Raw genomic sequence first — 15,317 nt, forward strand, 5'->3', positions numbered from 1 at the left:
AATCATATATAAACAAAAACAGTCAAAGCTACATTGAGTGAATATGATTTTTTAAAAGGGGGGGAGGGGACAGCAAATAGAAAGACAACAATTATGTTTTTATGACTTGTTCTTGCTTTTCTTCTCTTCCTTTATTCTAAACTCCTTGAGAGAGGCTGGGTTTTATTCTCTTTTTATCCCCCAGTACAGTGGTTCTCAAACACTAATGTGCATCTGATTAGCTGACAGGCTAACGGATTGCTGAGCCACCCCAGAAATTGCCATGCAGTGAGTCTGGTGGGGGGGGGGGGGCGGAGAGGGGGGGGTTGCCTATGGATTTGCATATCTAATAAGTTCCCAGGTGAGGATGATGCTGCACTACCCAAGTCACTAGCCATCAGCCACTGAGGATACTGGGCCCTTGAAATTGCTGCTGCGGGTGTGAATTATTTATTTAGGCACAATTTTTTTTTTTTTTACTGAATTTTAATTATACTATTTGTACTTTCTTTTTTTATATATATATTATATATTTTATTGATTTTATACAGAGAGGAAGGGAGAGAGATAGAGAGTTAGAAACATCGATGAGAGAGAGTCATCGATCAGCTGCCTCTTGCACACCCCCTACTGGGGATATGCCCGCAACCAAGGTACATGCCCTTGACCGGAATCGAACCCGGGACCCTTCAGTCCCCAAGCCGACGCTCTATCCATTGAGCCAAACCGGTCCCGGCTTTAGTCACAATTTGAATTAAAATGGGCACGTACTGTATTGGCAGGGCACCTTAGAGCACACTACACCAAACACACTGGAAGACAGTGCAGCAGCTGCTGTGGCCTAGTGAGCTCTGGATTGGATGACCTGACTCTACGTCTCAGAGGCTGAACTGTCTTAGGCATCCTACTCAACTGCCCAGGCCTCAGTTTCATCCTTAGTAATATATCAGTATGCTTTATTGGGTTAGGAGGAAACGAGAGAATACACATAAATAAAAGGTTTATTTAAAACAGAGATTGCTATGTGTATCCCCGAAGTTTTGAGTTAATAAGTGTGGGGTAGAGCCAGAGAAGGTGCATTCTGAATGAGTTCCCAAGTGGTATTCATGCTCCTGGGACCTTGGAAAAAGGAGTTTAGAATAGAGAGAGAGAAGAAAATCGATAACCAGTCATAAAAACATAATTTATTGTCTTGACTTTCTGGTACTTCCTGTCTCCCCCCAACCCCTTTTTAATCATATTCACTCAGGGTAACTCGGAAAAACAGTCGTAAGATGTTTAGCGTGATGGCTGACACGTAGTGAGAGCTCAGTGGTATCAGTTACTGTTTCACGATGTGCATCTGCATGGTGTGCATCAAGAGGTTTCTGAGAAATCAACCAACCAACCAGCAAATCAACCCCGACATTATCGGGCACGTCTCAGTCATGACAGGCTGGTTTTGGGCAAAGACTAACAACAGCAGAATGCACACAAGCCGACCTCACCTGTGCAGGGTTTTGCTTCTCGAAGTCGTCACACGTCGTCTGGTTTCTCTCATCTGAGAGTCCTTCCAGGGTGCCTGTAGTTCTGTGGACAAAAGGTGTTGCAGCCGGGACCGGTTTGGCTCAGTGAATAGAGCGTCGGCCTGCAGACTGAAAGGTCCCGGGTTCGATTCCGGTCAAGGGCATGTACCTTGGTTGCAGGCACATCCCCAGTGGGGGGTGTGCAGGAGGCAACTGGTCGATGTTTCTCTCTCATCGATGTTTCTAACTCTCTGTCCCTCTCAATTCCTCTCTGTGTAAAATCAATAAAATATATTAAAAAAAAAAAAAAAAAAAGGTGTTGCAAGGGGGTAAAGAAACACACAGAGAGGCAAACAAACAGACACTGGTCTAACAGATCCACCTTTAATGTTGTCTTTGTCCAGTATTCACAATAGGGCTCATCTAAAAGGAAAAATAAAACAGCCTCGGAAGAAATATGCCCAAAGAAGCTCCTCCAGGACTATTGATACCCCATTCCACGCAAGGATCCACCAAAGGGTCTTTTGCTTTGGATTCTGGGATGCGGTGTTCTGTGGATTTATATCTGTTAATACAAGGGCCTTTTTACTGCCCTCTCTTAAGAAACATGAGTAAAAATTATTTGCCCAACATACCAATCTTTTGAGTATAAATGACCATCATTCTACCCATCGGCAAAAAATGATAAGCAATTTCTGGTACAAAATCAATCTTGTTAACAGACCCTGGCAAGTAGGGATTACCCTTTCCATTTCCAGGTGTGGGAAATGGGAGGGCAGGTTTCAGAGTGACTTGTTATTACTTAGAGCACATGTGTCAAACACAAGGCCCGCGGGCCAAATCCAGCCCGCCAGGCCTTGCAATGTGGCCCGCACCGCGCTGTCATCACTGCACTCCGCTGTCAGTTTATGACATTGTCAGTTTATGACTGTTCAGTAAACCATTCGGCCTGCGATTTAGGCTGGATTTTAGATTTTGGCTCCTTCTCTGATTGAGTTCGACACCCCTAACTTAGAGAGACGAGGTAAAGGAGACGGGAGGTTTCCACTCACACTGCTCCGGCCTCCCTGCTGTTGTAGTCTGGCAGAGTCTACCGGAAGTGCCTCTGCAAGAAGTACAGGAGACAGAACGTGGGACCTGCGTCGGGACTACGAGGAGCAAATGTGACCCAACCAGCAGTGGTTGAGTTACTGATGGAAACGGTCTCAGTAGTTCGGGTCTTACATTTCCAGGACCCCCTTCAAAAGGTTGGAGGCTCTTGTAAGGAGCACAGGTTTTCATCTTGGATTTGCCTCTCACTTCCCGAGAGATACTGTCTAAATTAACTGTGTCCTCCGAGCCTCCCTTTCCTCCATGTAAAATGGCAATTCCTCGCCTATATTTCACAGTGGGTTGGAAGTACCTATCAGGAACATCATCTAGGGCCTGGGTTCTTGAACAATAAATATATCAAGTTGAAATAATGCAGCCTTTTTAAAAGATTATATACATATCTGAATTAAAAACACACACACAAAAAAAAAACTTGCCAAAACCATCAGTATAATCTCTCGGGAAACAAGGTAAGCAGCTTAAATGCTTTAGAGCAGGCACCATCTCAGTGACAAATGAACTATATTAATCAACTCATTTTTATGAGATCTGAACACAAGTTGGTCCCAATGGCATCCCCAGGATTGTACCAGTAAGTCTGAGACCTCTTCCTGTTCCTGTAGAAGGGTTGGGACAGATCAAGTGACCACCTATGAGAGTGCCCACTTGAGGAAGACACAGATGATACCCCCTTCTGCCAAATGACCAGTCACCTCCGTCACGTGTGTGTATGTAAACCAGGCTGGGGAGTGTGCGCCTCAAATACTGAGGACTCAGAAAGCTCTGCCTTCTTCGCCTTTTTCTTTCCTGAACACGGCATTTTGCTGATGGGATCTAGAATACTGCTCTATCTGCAGGCCACGTAACACTCTTCATCAAATGAAGCCAATATCAATTATACCGAATTAAGTATTCCCAGACTACAACTTCCTGCTTGTCCAGGAGGAAAGCTACCTTTCTTGGAGTGCAAAGACCACAAACCAGAGGAGCCTTTTTGCAATCAGTTGAAACTTCCTACAGAAAGCCCACCAGCTTCTTCACCTCCTGGCACACGGGATATGCTAATTCCTTGGCCCTGGCCGACCCCGCTTCTAAAACCTTCTCTAAGTGGTCCTTGTCCATCTTCAGCTTTTCAATTTCACTCTTAATCGGGGCGAATTTCTCAATCACAGCATCTGCCACCAGCAGCTTGTAGCGGGCCGTGTCCAGGCCGGCGCTCTGGCGGACCACTTCCTCCACGGGGAGGCCCGTCACCGCCGAGTGGATGGCCACCAGGTTGGAGACACCCTCACGGCGGGCCGGGTCGTACGTGACCTCCGAGGTGAAGTCCGTCACCGCCTTGCGGAACTTCTGCACGATCTCCTCCGGGCTGTCTGTTATCCTGACGGTGGCCAGTCTGTCCGGGTCTGATTTCGACATTTTGGCAGAAGGATCACGGAGAGATTTTACCTTCTTCATCGATGCTTAGGTAAAAACACAACACACACATCCCAAACAAAACAAAACAGAGAACAAAACAATGACAACATTAAGAAAAAATCATCACAAGTGTCAGTGTCAATCTAGATCTTTAAAAATCCAAGAACACCAAATAGCTATTATTTCTATCTGATTATATAAATGCTAAATTCTCACTGTGCAAAATTCAAGAATTTCATAAGCATGACAGTAAACATCCAACAAATACGTAACGTTTTGTTGATCATATCGTTATGCATTTTGGATGCACATGTTCACATAAAAATGTACAATAGTATTATACAAACAAAATTGTGGCAATCACACTGTGTTTGCTGTGTGCACTGTTAAAAATAAGGATTGTCTATCTCTTTCCTCTCCCTCTCTCTTCCTCTCTGTGCTTCTCTACTGGCTAATCACCCCTACCCATAACCACAGCCCTTCCTGTCCCCAAGCCAACTTTAACCATCTGTGTCAATCCTTCCAATTACTTATCCATGATTATAAAAGTATATATGAACACACACACACACACACACACACACACACGAGAAGCTTGTTTATTACTCTGATAGAATCAAGATGTTAAGCTGTACTTCATAGACCAGTGTTAGTAATAAGTGCCTGTTTTATGGCTATTACAGAAGCATATAAAGTTGAAATCGGTAAAATAACAATAGGCCAAAAGATTAAAATGTTATTACTCAAAGAAGGTTGGTTTGGGTGTGTGGGATGCCCTGAATTGATCTTGGGAATAACTTAGACATTTATACCCAATTTAGGTTTCTAGATTGATACTGGGTACGTGGCATGCTCCTTTAACATGCTGTCAGTTTAATAAAGATGGACAGAGCTTAGGTTTCATGATTTGTGCTCCTGCCACAGGTGTGCACAGCTATAAGTATGTAGATAGAGGTGTGCAGCTTCTTTCCTCAAGGAGAGTCCAGAATAGCACAGCCTGGCCAGTTGCAGCTGAGGCCTCAGACTCAGTAGGTGGACTGTACATGCCACCTCAGTTGTGCATTCAAGAAGGCATGTGTCCTGACCAGGAATTGAACCATGTCCCCAAACCAACACCCTCTTGTTTTACCTACATTATGACCCAGCAGTTCTCAATCTCACAACTTCTGTTTTATTGGAAATAGGGAGGTGAAGGTAGCTGGTTTTGGAAGCAGAACTCAATATAGGGCCCAGGTTTGCCACTGATTAGATACAGGACTTGAACATAAAGTTAGCCCTGCCAGGCCTTAGTGGAAACAGAGGGAAAGCTACCTGATTTACCAAATGAGGGTGTGTGTGTGTGTGTGTGTGTGTGTGTGTGTGATAAGTTATATAATACTTTATACTTAAAATTATTATTTTTAGTTTTAGTCTCCTTACTTTTCAAGCTTTTTGGTTATTTCATTCAATTATCCAATGAGGTCTGCTAGTCCTACATGACAGGAAAAGATGGGGATTCTAGTTACAAATCCTGAAGCCTGTCCACAAAGACGCCAGGTTTAGTTTCAAGAAAGTTCTAAGTTTTGGTCCATTATACTGACTTCTCTCTGACACATCCCCTGATTACTAGACTTACTGGAGTGAACACTTTGTAAGTTATATAAATGTCTAATCACTGGGTTGTGTAACCTGGAATATAACATACTATTGTATGTCAATATTAATTGAAAAAAAAATTTAAATATGAAAGGATTATGAACAGCCCCAATGTATCAACCACACGTTTGCTACTTACTTAGAATGGACTTGGGCACCGGGAAGAACTCTCCATACTTCTTGTTAAACCCTCGTGCTAGATCCTGCACTAGCTCCATGTGCTGGACTTGATCCTCCCCGACAGGAACGTGTGTGGACCTTCAATGGAAGACAGACAAGAGAACTCTGCAGGGCGCCTGCTTATACGGAAATGATACTGCAAGCAGCAGCACTTCCTGTGCCCGTTTCACCGTGGTCACCAACCGCTCACCAACCTCAGAGGGGATGCCAGGACCCGCGTCTGCCTCTGTGCACCAGACAAACGCCAAAGTGGCGTCAGGCCACTCGAGTTCTCTCCTTTCCACAGCGGAGGAACACAGCCTTTCAACCACACCAGCGGGACGGGACCTCACTGGGAGGGAGGGATGGGACCTTAAACAGCACAGGCTCTAAGCATAACTGTATTGTAAATCCCCTCCGGTCCCTCAGCCAGCCAGCACACATCCTGGCCTGGACCAGATGCATCTTACTTCAGAGCTTGTGCTCACACTTGAAAGACACTCCACCCCACGCCTCAGATCAAACATGGCAGACGGCTCTGCAGGCGAAGAGTTCTCCTCCTGCCACACAGGGAGTGACTCCAATCGTTTAGGAATATATGCTCTTTTGTTCTCCAGTACATTGCAACCATCACGGGACAATTAATATGCCGCAGGGAACTTAAAATGAATGAATAAAATCAAAATCCATCAGTACAATGTAGATGGGTCTCAGAAACAATGTTGAATGGAAAAAGCAAGTTGCAGAAGACGTAGACAGCTATGACATTTATGTAAATCTTAAAAGCACATATGAAAATTCTATGCACCAATACATATTTAAGCTAAAAAAAAACATAGCGTATTTTCCGGCGTATAAGACGTTTACTGTGTTCTAGTAAAAAGCCTGCTCAGATTGGCCAGAGTCAGAGAGGCGGTCTATTAAAAAAAGAACTGGTGTTGCCTCGGAAGTGGGGGGTAGTCTTATACAGCGAATATAGGCCTAAACCTATGTTTTAACTGTAAAAATTAGGGGGTCGTCTTATACGCCGGAAAATACGGTATTTGGCCCAGCCGGCGTGGCTTAGTGGTTGAGCACCAACCTAGGAACCAGGAGATCATGGTTCAATTCCTGGCCAGGGCACATGCCTCAGTTGCAGGCTCCATCCCAAGGGTGGGGTGTGCAAGAGGCAGCAATCAATGATTCTCTCTCATCATTGATGTTTCTATCTCTCTTTTCCTCTCCCTCTCTGAACCCAATACAAATGTTTTAAAAAACATATTGGAAGTCCCTCCACTAATTCATGATTGTAGCTGCCTCCAGATAATGAGGGAAAGAGGGGCTTGAGGAAAGAAGACCTGGATCTTATCTGTAAGACTTTATTTTATTCAAAAATAAAGAGGTGAAGCGCAAATTACCATATTTGTAATTACTTTAATCCCATATGTACGAGTGAAGTGTTAGATCGTTTTTTAAAGAAAACTGCTTGGTAACCTCAATAGGATTCCAAAAGACAAGGTTGTTTTAGGACAAGAGCAAGAAGTCACAAAAGGAGGACAGCATCGGTGAGAGAAAACAATAAAATGGAGAGAAAGTGAAATAATGAAATAAAGAAAAACCAACACGTAACCACAGAACCAGGAACAGGAAGGAGCAGAGTCTAAGGGCAGGTTGTTATCGGAGGCCTGAGTGAGGAACACGAAGCTCCTCAAGTACTCAGAGCCAGAGGAAAAGGAGAAACGGGACCTGCTAGTGATGGGCTGGAGGACCATCCTCTGGTCTATGATCAGGGTCCTCCAGAGGAAGGCACCAGGACCATCTGAACTGAGGCCATAACCTTAAACCTAGAGGGAACTGCACTCGATTTGAAACAAGGAAGCAAGCAAAACCGAGTATGCATATTGAATGGGCTCCACAAGTTTCAGGAAAAACACCAGAGACTCACACTGCAACACAACCCAGAAAAACACACACACACACACACACACACACACACACACAAAAACACACTGAATTATAAAGTTAAAGAAAAAAAAAATCCTCTATTCCACAGCCAGAAAAATAAAAAGAAAAATGAGAAAAATCAGGTTAATAATACAACAATGAAACAATGTTTATAGGGTCGAGAGTAGAAGGCATTAAAAACCTAGCCAAGTTGCCTTTTATTGTGCACTATAATAATAATTATGATGATAATAAAGTAGCTAGTGGCTAGGAAACATCCCCTATGTGCTGTACACCTTGCTAAGCACTTTTACTGTATTATCAATAGTATTGCCCTCAATCCCCTGCTACAGAGGAAGCAAGCTAAACAGAGAGACATTCTCAGGCATGGAAAGGACTGGAAACAATTGAGTCCTCAGAAGCGGAAATGCTGGGGGATAAACATTAAAACACAGAATCTAAATTTTGGTCACAATTTGAGGCAGAAAATGCAATCTAAAATCAATACATTTATAACAGCCACCTTTGTTGAAAATCCCAGGTTAGTTAACAGAATTGAAAGGAAGTAACGAGTGTAGACTAAGGATCTCAGTGCGATTAACAACCCATCGGACCACATGATATCATTTTGTACTTGGAACGATGAAAACAAGGCCCCACACAGAATTCCCAGAAAGAGAGAAACTGATATACAAACGGGCAATGGCCAGACAATACATGACCAGAAAAACATGAACAAACAACCTTTGGAGCAACCAGACCAGGAAGCCCGATCACCACCTCTGCGGCCACTGGCCCGGAATGGTCGAGACTTGGGCCATGACTGCCAACGTCCCAATTCTTTGTCTTCGCTTTGTCCAACGGAGGACCCAGCAGCTGAAGTCTGAATGCTCCCCTAATGAATCCCATCCTACGCCCCGCTTCTCCCTGGCCCGCCTTCAGCTTCCCCATGGCAACTGCCTCAAAACAGAAAGCCTACCTGAAACCTGCCTTTCCCATAAAAGTTTTCCACTGCCTCCTGCTTCTCGCCTCTGAGAATCACAAGCGAGGGTGGCGGACTCCTCGCCGCGGCCAGCTCTGAACAAACAGTGTCTGTGTGTTCTCGTTTGGGTGGTCTTTGTGTAGTTCAAAGACAACCGCTACCAGAATGGGAAACAGAAAGCACACCTTCCAATCTCTGGGATAGATAAAAAGCAGAGCAAACACAATCTAGATAGCAAAGGACAGAAGACAAAGAATCACACACAGGAAAAAAAAATAAAAATAAAACGAACATCGGAAAACATTTCAATGATGTGGGAAAATATAAGACAAAAAAAGCCAGGATGCCAAATTTTTTATTTTTTATTTTATTTTTTTTAAAACACGTATTGGCATGAAGAAGGGGCCACAGTGGTTGAGTGGGGACTCTGGTGTTAGGCAGCCTGCAGTCAGATTCCTGCGCTCCAGCCTGGTATTCCTGGGCAACTTATTTAACCTCCTTCAGCCTGTTTTTTTTTGTTTGTTTGTTTTGTTTTTATACTGACTAGTAATAGTTCCTGCACAAGGAGTGCTTTGAGGAGTAAAATAATGTGCGCAAAAGTCCACAGTCTGGTGCCTGGCACATCGTATGCAAACAAGAAATGTTAGCTTAAGAAACTGATTTGCAGGAAATGCACCAATATGGTAATAAAAACAAACAGCAGCCGTGATTTTTAATTTTTCCTAACGAATATAGAAAGAATGTTTTAACGACATTAGAATATTAGATTAACCCGCGGGAGGCTTAACTCTCCCACGTCGAGACCTTAAAAATAAAATGAGCTTTTAAAAATCAAGTTATAAAGCAAGCTTTTTGAGAGTTTGTCTGTCTTGCTTTTCAATATATTTCCAATGGAGTTGCCAGGTATGCACGAGGAGCTTAATAAATGCTCATTCAAAAAACGAGTTATTTAAAGAGGAAGCCACTGTAATCTATACAGTCCCTATAGTTCCTACCACGATGAAGTGTATAATGCAGTCAGTTTGTGGTCACCGGAGAGGATAAAAGCAGGAACTCAGACTTTCTGAATTTAAATCACGGCTCCACCAGCTACTAGGCATAGCCAACCTTCTTACCTTTTCTAAACCTGTTTCCTCCTTAAAATAGAGATGGTAACAGTGCCTACCTTATACAGTTGTTTCATTAAATGCGATAACCAAGCATCGCACTTGATAGCAAGAGCTCAGTAAACACTAGCTACTGACATAACAAATATTCATTAATATCTGACACGACGCAGGATAAAATGGTGAAAGAAATCCTGATATTTGGTCTAAGGTACCTGGTGGCTCTCTGCAAACCATGATCCCTTTCCTTGTTCACTGCTGCCTCACTCCATGAACATCAACAACACCAACATGTGATCCCGGAGACAGGCACACACCTGGCAGCCATCCTGACAGGTATGGGTGCCAAACATATTTGAAACTGACCGCTCACTGGTTAGGTCATTCCAAAGTATACATGGCATGCTATCGGGATCCTGAGCATTCCTTCAATCCCAGGAAAACAGGGACGCAACAATGAATGGGAAAGGCAAAAGGCAGGGACCATGACCATGGATCAGGAAGTAGTTTCTCCTCTTCTGAGGTCCGTCGATGAATTCAGAAAATTCTACAACACGATGGTTCGGGCTTGCTCTTGTCCACACGGCCTGGAGCCAAACGTCACTGGCCCAGCGCGTGGGAAAAACAAAAACGCTCCAGTGCCCACGACCCTCACACGCTCCTCTCCCTAACCCTAACCCCCCGCTCCCACTTCCACATTTCTCGTCTCTGACTGGCCTGTCTTTGTAATGACAGTGAGGCCGACATGCAGAGGTCACCTGGCCTCTCCCAAGTCAAATTAGCCAACAGGGCAGGTTAAGAAGCAATTACGGTAGCCCATAGGAAATCACAATGGACTGCAACTAACACAGAAAAAACAATTACCATAATCAATACACTTTAAGCACATCGAAATGAATATTTCCACATGTCAAAATGGTTCCAGATCCACAAAGCAACCAAACTAAACAGAAAACACATTTCGTTTTCATAATGACTCTGCATGCGTCTCTGCCTCATGCCGGACCCTTGCCTCTTTTCTTGCCATTCTGTGAGATTTTTGCTTTTAAAAAAAAAAAAAAAAAAAAAGATTTTAAAAATTTTAATTTTTTTCACCTGGTCCGCTGGCTGCCCTTGGCTTCTTCATCTGATTTCGGTTTGTTTGTTTCTAGTCTTTCCTCCCCCTGCTCCTGCTGCTCCTTTCACCTCCTGTAATTTATCTCGGCCCTTCCTTCTCCTCCGTGGAGTTTACACTTTACATTAATTCAGCCTGTCTTTGATTCCGCGCACTTATGGGGCTTATTCTCTTCACATTTGCAACTTCTCTCCTCATAGCCTTCCTTTCACTTCAAATAATTTAGTGCTGCTCTTTTAAAATTTATACCCTCCTTAACGATATCCATATTAATGCCTTCTCTCTTTCTCCACATCCTTTTTTTTTTCTTCCCCTTACCCCAAGTGTGCTTTCTTAGACACAACATAAAACAAAAGTCTTTCATAATTTTGATTGTTATAACTTCTGTCACATAATAATGCGTCTGATCTTCTCTGGTGACTAAACCATTTTTCTTCTGCCGAGTTTCTCCTTGCCTCTACGTGTACTTGGGATCCACCCCAACCCTTTGGCAGAATTAGTGTCTGGATGAATAATCGTGGCCTCCATATATCTGCTCGCAGAGATTTGTTCTCTTGGTGTGGGTTTCCCCCGCCCCCCCTACTTCTTTGGCTGTTTGTGAGTTTTCCATGCCGTTGCCTTTAACCAGCCCAGCTGGGCCAGGAGTGCGGGGCTGTTTTCTCTTTCCTAAAAGATTAATTCACCATCACTGGTCATGTTGGATGCGCGGTGATGACTCTCGAATGTAGCAATTCCTCATGGAAGACCTACGATGTGCAAGGCCTGGTGCTGGGTACTGGCAGACAGACAGGGTTTTACCGTCCGGGGAGTTAAGGCTTCCAGGAGACGGAGAACATGGGATGAAGCTGTACCTCCTTCTGGTGGGGGCCCCCTGCAGGTTTCTGACGTGAATGGCAACACCATGGATCTGGTAGCACAGTCCGAAACCTGGGGTCTGCCCTGATACCCCTCCTCATTCACATCCAATCATTACGAGGTCTTATCGATTGCTCCCCCTTAGGATCTTGGAAGTTTGTCTACTCTCTTTGTCTTCACTGTTGCCATCATGGTCCAAACAGACTAGTAAAAGAGCCTCTTCATGGACACCCCCCAGCTCCTTTTGATCCCCAATTTATTCTCTGCATTTTGATCAGTCCTCTTTTAAAAGTGCACATGGAGTTACTTCATTCTGTCCTTACAATGCGCAATAGCCTCCCCTTGCTTTTAGGAGGGTGACTGGATTGTCTGTTGACATCTCAGGGCCCGTCTCTCCCTTCTATCCTGTTTCTCGATTTTCAGGGCCGGCAGCCTGAAAGCTACATTTCCCAGGGTGCCTTCCAGGGGACTCTGGGTCACTGTTGGCACTTGCCTGAGAGCTGGAAGGTGGAAGAGAAAGAGGAGAAGTGATTGCTTTGGCAGTGGGGGTGGGTCTGCAGACATCAGCAGACAGCTGACATGAGGTTTGGCCAGCATTCTCCAGGACCTCAAAAAAAAAAAAATATGGGACAGACTGGCCTCACAGACAAAGAATAGAATTCAAGAACTGGAGGTCTCCAATGCAGTTGGAGAAACTGACTATCCCAGCGGTCCTCAATGGCAGTAATCAGATCCTCATCAGAGTTACGATGACTCAGCTCTTCCCTGGAATTACCAAGCAGGACATTTCCAACCAATCGTCTTACTCTCTGTACTCTGTTTTGGGTTCCGTTTACTCACCATTCCAGGAGGACTGTTTCCTCATTGTCCCATCACCCCAGCTTTTGCTTTCACTATCTTCTTACCCTAACCCCATACTGCCCTGTTCAAATGAAGAGAGCAAGTCATTAACCAGGTAACCACTCTCATTTCTATTTGAGTAGGTTGGTGGTACCTTTCTCAAATGTCATTTCTTTATCTGTGAAATGGGGAGAATCCTGCTTAACTGTGTTACAGAACTGTTGTTGTGGAGAGAATCTGAATAGGTAATGTGTGTGCAGCAAATAGTACGGTGCCAGGCAGATAATGCTCAGCACACGTTAATTCCTTCCTCCCCTTTCTCTCATGCCCAAGCGCAGTGCCTTTTTCTGTCATTGTCAAAAACATACCCATCATTGGTCATAATTGAGCTCCCAGTCACTGCACTTCCTGGCCCACAGTTCATGTTAATCTTTCAGTAATCCTGTGCAGGGTGATCATTATTCCTATTTTATAGATAAGAAATGAAGGGTTTTTTGTTTTTGTTTTTTTTTACAAGTAGAAACAAGTAGTCCTTACAATTGAAATGATTGGATCTTCATTAGCCTCTCACTTGCTATTCCTGCGGAAAAGTGTTCTGGATTTCCAAAAGTCACTTATAATAAATAATAAATGCTACCAGAAGCCCAGCACTCAAGTCAATACAACAAAGGCACCATATATATATATATATATATATATATATATATATATATATACACTGAATATACACACACACTAGAGGCCTAGTGCACAAAATTCGTGCACAGGCAGGGTTCCTATGTCTGGCCAGAAATCAGGGCCAATCGGGGCCTTCTGGCTGCCAGCTAGGGCCTTCCTTCATTCTGTGCCGCATACATCATAGTGAGTGATCGAACTCCCAAACTCCTGAGGGGACACCTTTCATAATAGCTATATATATACACACACACATATATAATGCATTATATATGTATATATGTATATATACATACATTCGTGTATATATATGTATATATAAAATATATGTTTTTAAAATCAGAATTAAATAGCCAGACATCCTTATCTGTGAAGCTAAGCAGCTGCTCTCTGGCTGTTTCCATCATAACTGCACCAGGGTGCTGGGGTCATGCCACAGGGCACACATACTGTCATCTCCAAGCTGTTACCACACTTACAGGCAAAGGAGTCTAGTTCTCCTGGGAAATATACTAAATTATGGAACATCCATCTGTAATTTAGCATCTGTTACCGGAGAATAGATGAAACCTGATTTACGTGTCTGAGCCTTCCTATGTCCCCTTTCCCCGCGAACCAAATATATCTGGATTAGGATAAAGCACCCTCTCACGCATGCGTATGTGTAAGCCCGGGGCGGACTCCGCTCCTTACTTGTACAGCAGGACATCGGCTGCTTGGAGCACCGGGTATGTGAGCAGGCCCACAGTCCCATCATGCTTCTGCTGGGCACTCTTTGCCTGTGGGTGTGAAAAGAGGAGGGAAAGAAATCTGACATGAACCTAATTATACTGTAAATTAAGAAATCTTTAAAGCCAGCAAAGGGTAATCTAAAGGCACCGGCAAAGACATAACATCCCAGTTCCTTCTAGCAACTCTAGCCATCTCTGGCAGCTTGTCTTCATGCCCCAGGCTTAGGCAGCAACACGGTGAGTCCACTCCACCACCGCCACTATTTCCCATCCATGTTATTAAAGCAAGGGCATAAGAGTTTTCAAGGTTCCAAATCAAATAATTCCCGATTTCACAGTGAAGGGCAGAAAGTGTCATGAAATTAAATGTCTATAAATTAACATGAGTTAACATCAAATGCCTATTGTTTATCTGGGGAAACCTCCCCTTTTAAAAGTCTCACACTGTGCTGTTGACAAAACCGGACTGTTTCCTTAAAATTACATGTAAGCCTGACTGGTGTTGCTCAGTGGTTGAGTGTCGGCCTATGAACCAGGTCACAGTTAGATTCCCAGTCAGGTCACACGCCGGGTTGCAGACCCTACCCAGTTTGGCTCAGTGGATAAAGTGTCAGCCTAAAGGGTATCAGGTTCGATTCTGGTCAAGGGCACAAGCCCGGGTGGCGGGCTTGATCCCCAGTAGGGGGCATGCAGGAGGCAGCCAATCAATGATTCTCTCTCATAATTGATGTTCCTATCTCCCTTTCCCTTTCGCTCAAACATCAATTTTAAAATATCAAACTTAAGGAAACAACTACAAAGAAAATCATGGCATTTAAAAAATAAAATTAAGAGAAATTTTAATCTCCCAATTCTGATTACTTGCATTGATCTTTAGGTACTACAGCAGTGAGAGTAAAGTGATTCCAATGAGCTGGACAAACTGCGCAGACCAGAATATTTCCTTAATGGGGAAGCTGATGGAAACACCAACAGGTGACATCAGAAATATTTAATTAATAACTGGTGAGCAATGGGTGCCAGCTATAAATTACTAGTGTGTACCCACTAAATAGGAGCCCTAGTAATATCAGCTTCCTCCTGCAGTTAAATAGTGCTGATGGGTAACTGGTTCTGTGATTAGGACTATTTATTACTAGGGAATACTGTGGTGCAGCTCACCGGTAATTGCATATCAATACATGTAAAATGATAAATAGGTATTTTGGTGTGTAGATAAATCTCACTTGATTAGTTAATAATAATCACTCCTCAGAGGTCCTATTATTTCTGAATAAATTGAACAACTCAATGCATGGACTA

The 15,317-nt window shown here is 43.7% G+C and overlaps 1 protein-coding gene across 2 annotated transcripts in view; it reads right to left on the reverse strand.

The window, feature by feature from the left end:
• Window positions 1–1,793: 1,793 nt before the first annotated feature.
• Window positions 1,794–15,317, reverse strand: part of WARS2 (tryptophanyl tRNA synthetase 2, mitochondrial) — a 57,346-nt gene continuing 43,822 nt past the window's right edge. Inside the window, exons 4-7 of one of the 2 annotated variants that reach the window (XR_014793360.1) lie at window positions 13,978–14,063; window positions 5,770–5,888; window positions 2,496–4,039; window positions 1,794–2,285 (exon numbers count right to left, since the gene is read on the reverse strand). Coding sequence is in view for 1 of the 2 variants with exons in the window: in XM_084866097.1 (XP_084722223.1) it covers window positions 3,591–4,039; window positions 5,770–5,888; window positions 13,978–14,063 (654 nt within the window). In the remaining variant the exon portion in view is untranslated. Of the gene's footprint in view, window positions 4,040–5,769; window positions 5,889–13,977; window positions 14,064–15,317 lie in introns of both variants that reach the window. The other variant, XM_084866097.1, reaches the window with a different exon arrangement.

This window comes from Pipistrellus hanaki (assembly GCF_964339955.1).
Source record: "Pipistrellus hanaki genome assembly, chromosome: 18".
In the NCBI taxonomy this organism is placed as follows: Eukaryota; Metazoa; Chordata; class Mammalia; order Chiroptera; family Vespertilionidae; genus Pipistrellus; species Pipistrellus hanaki.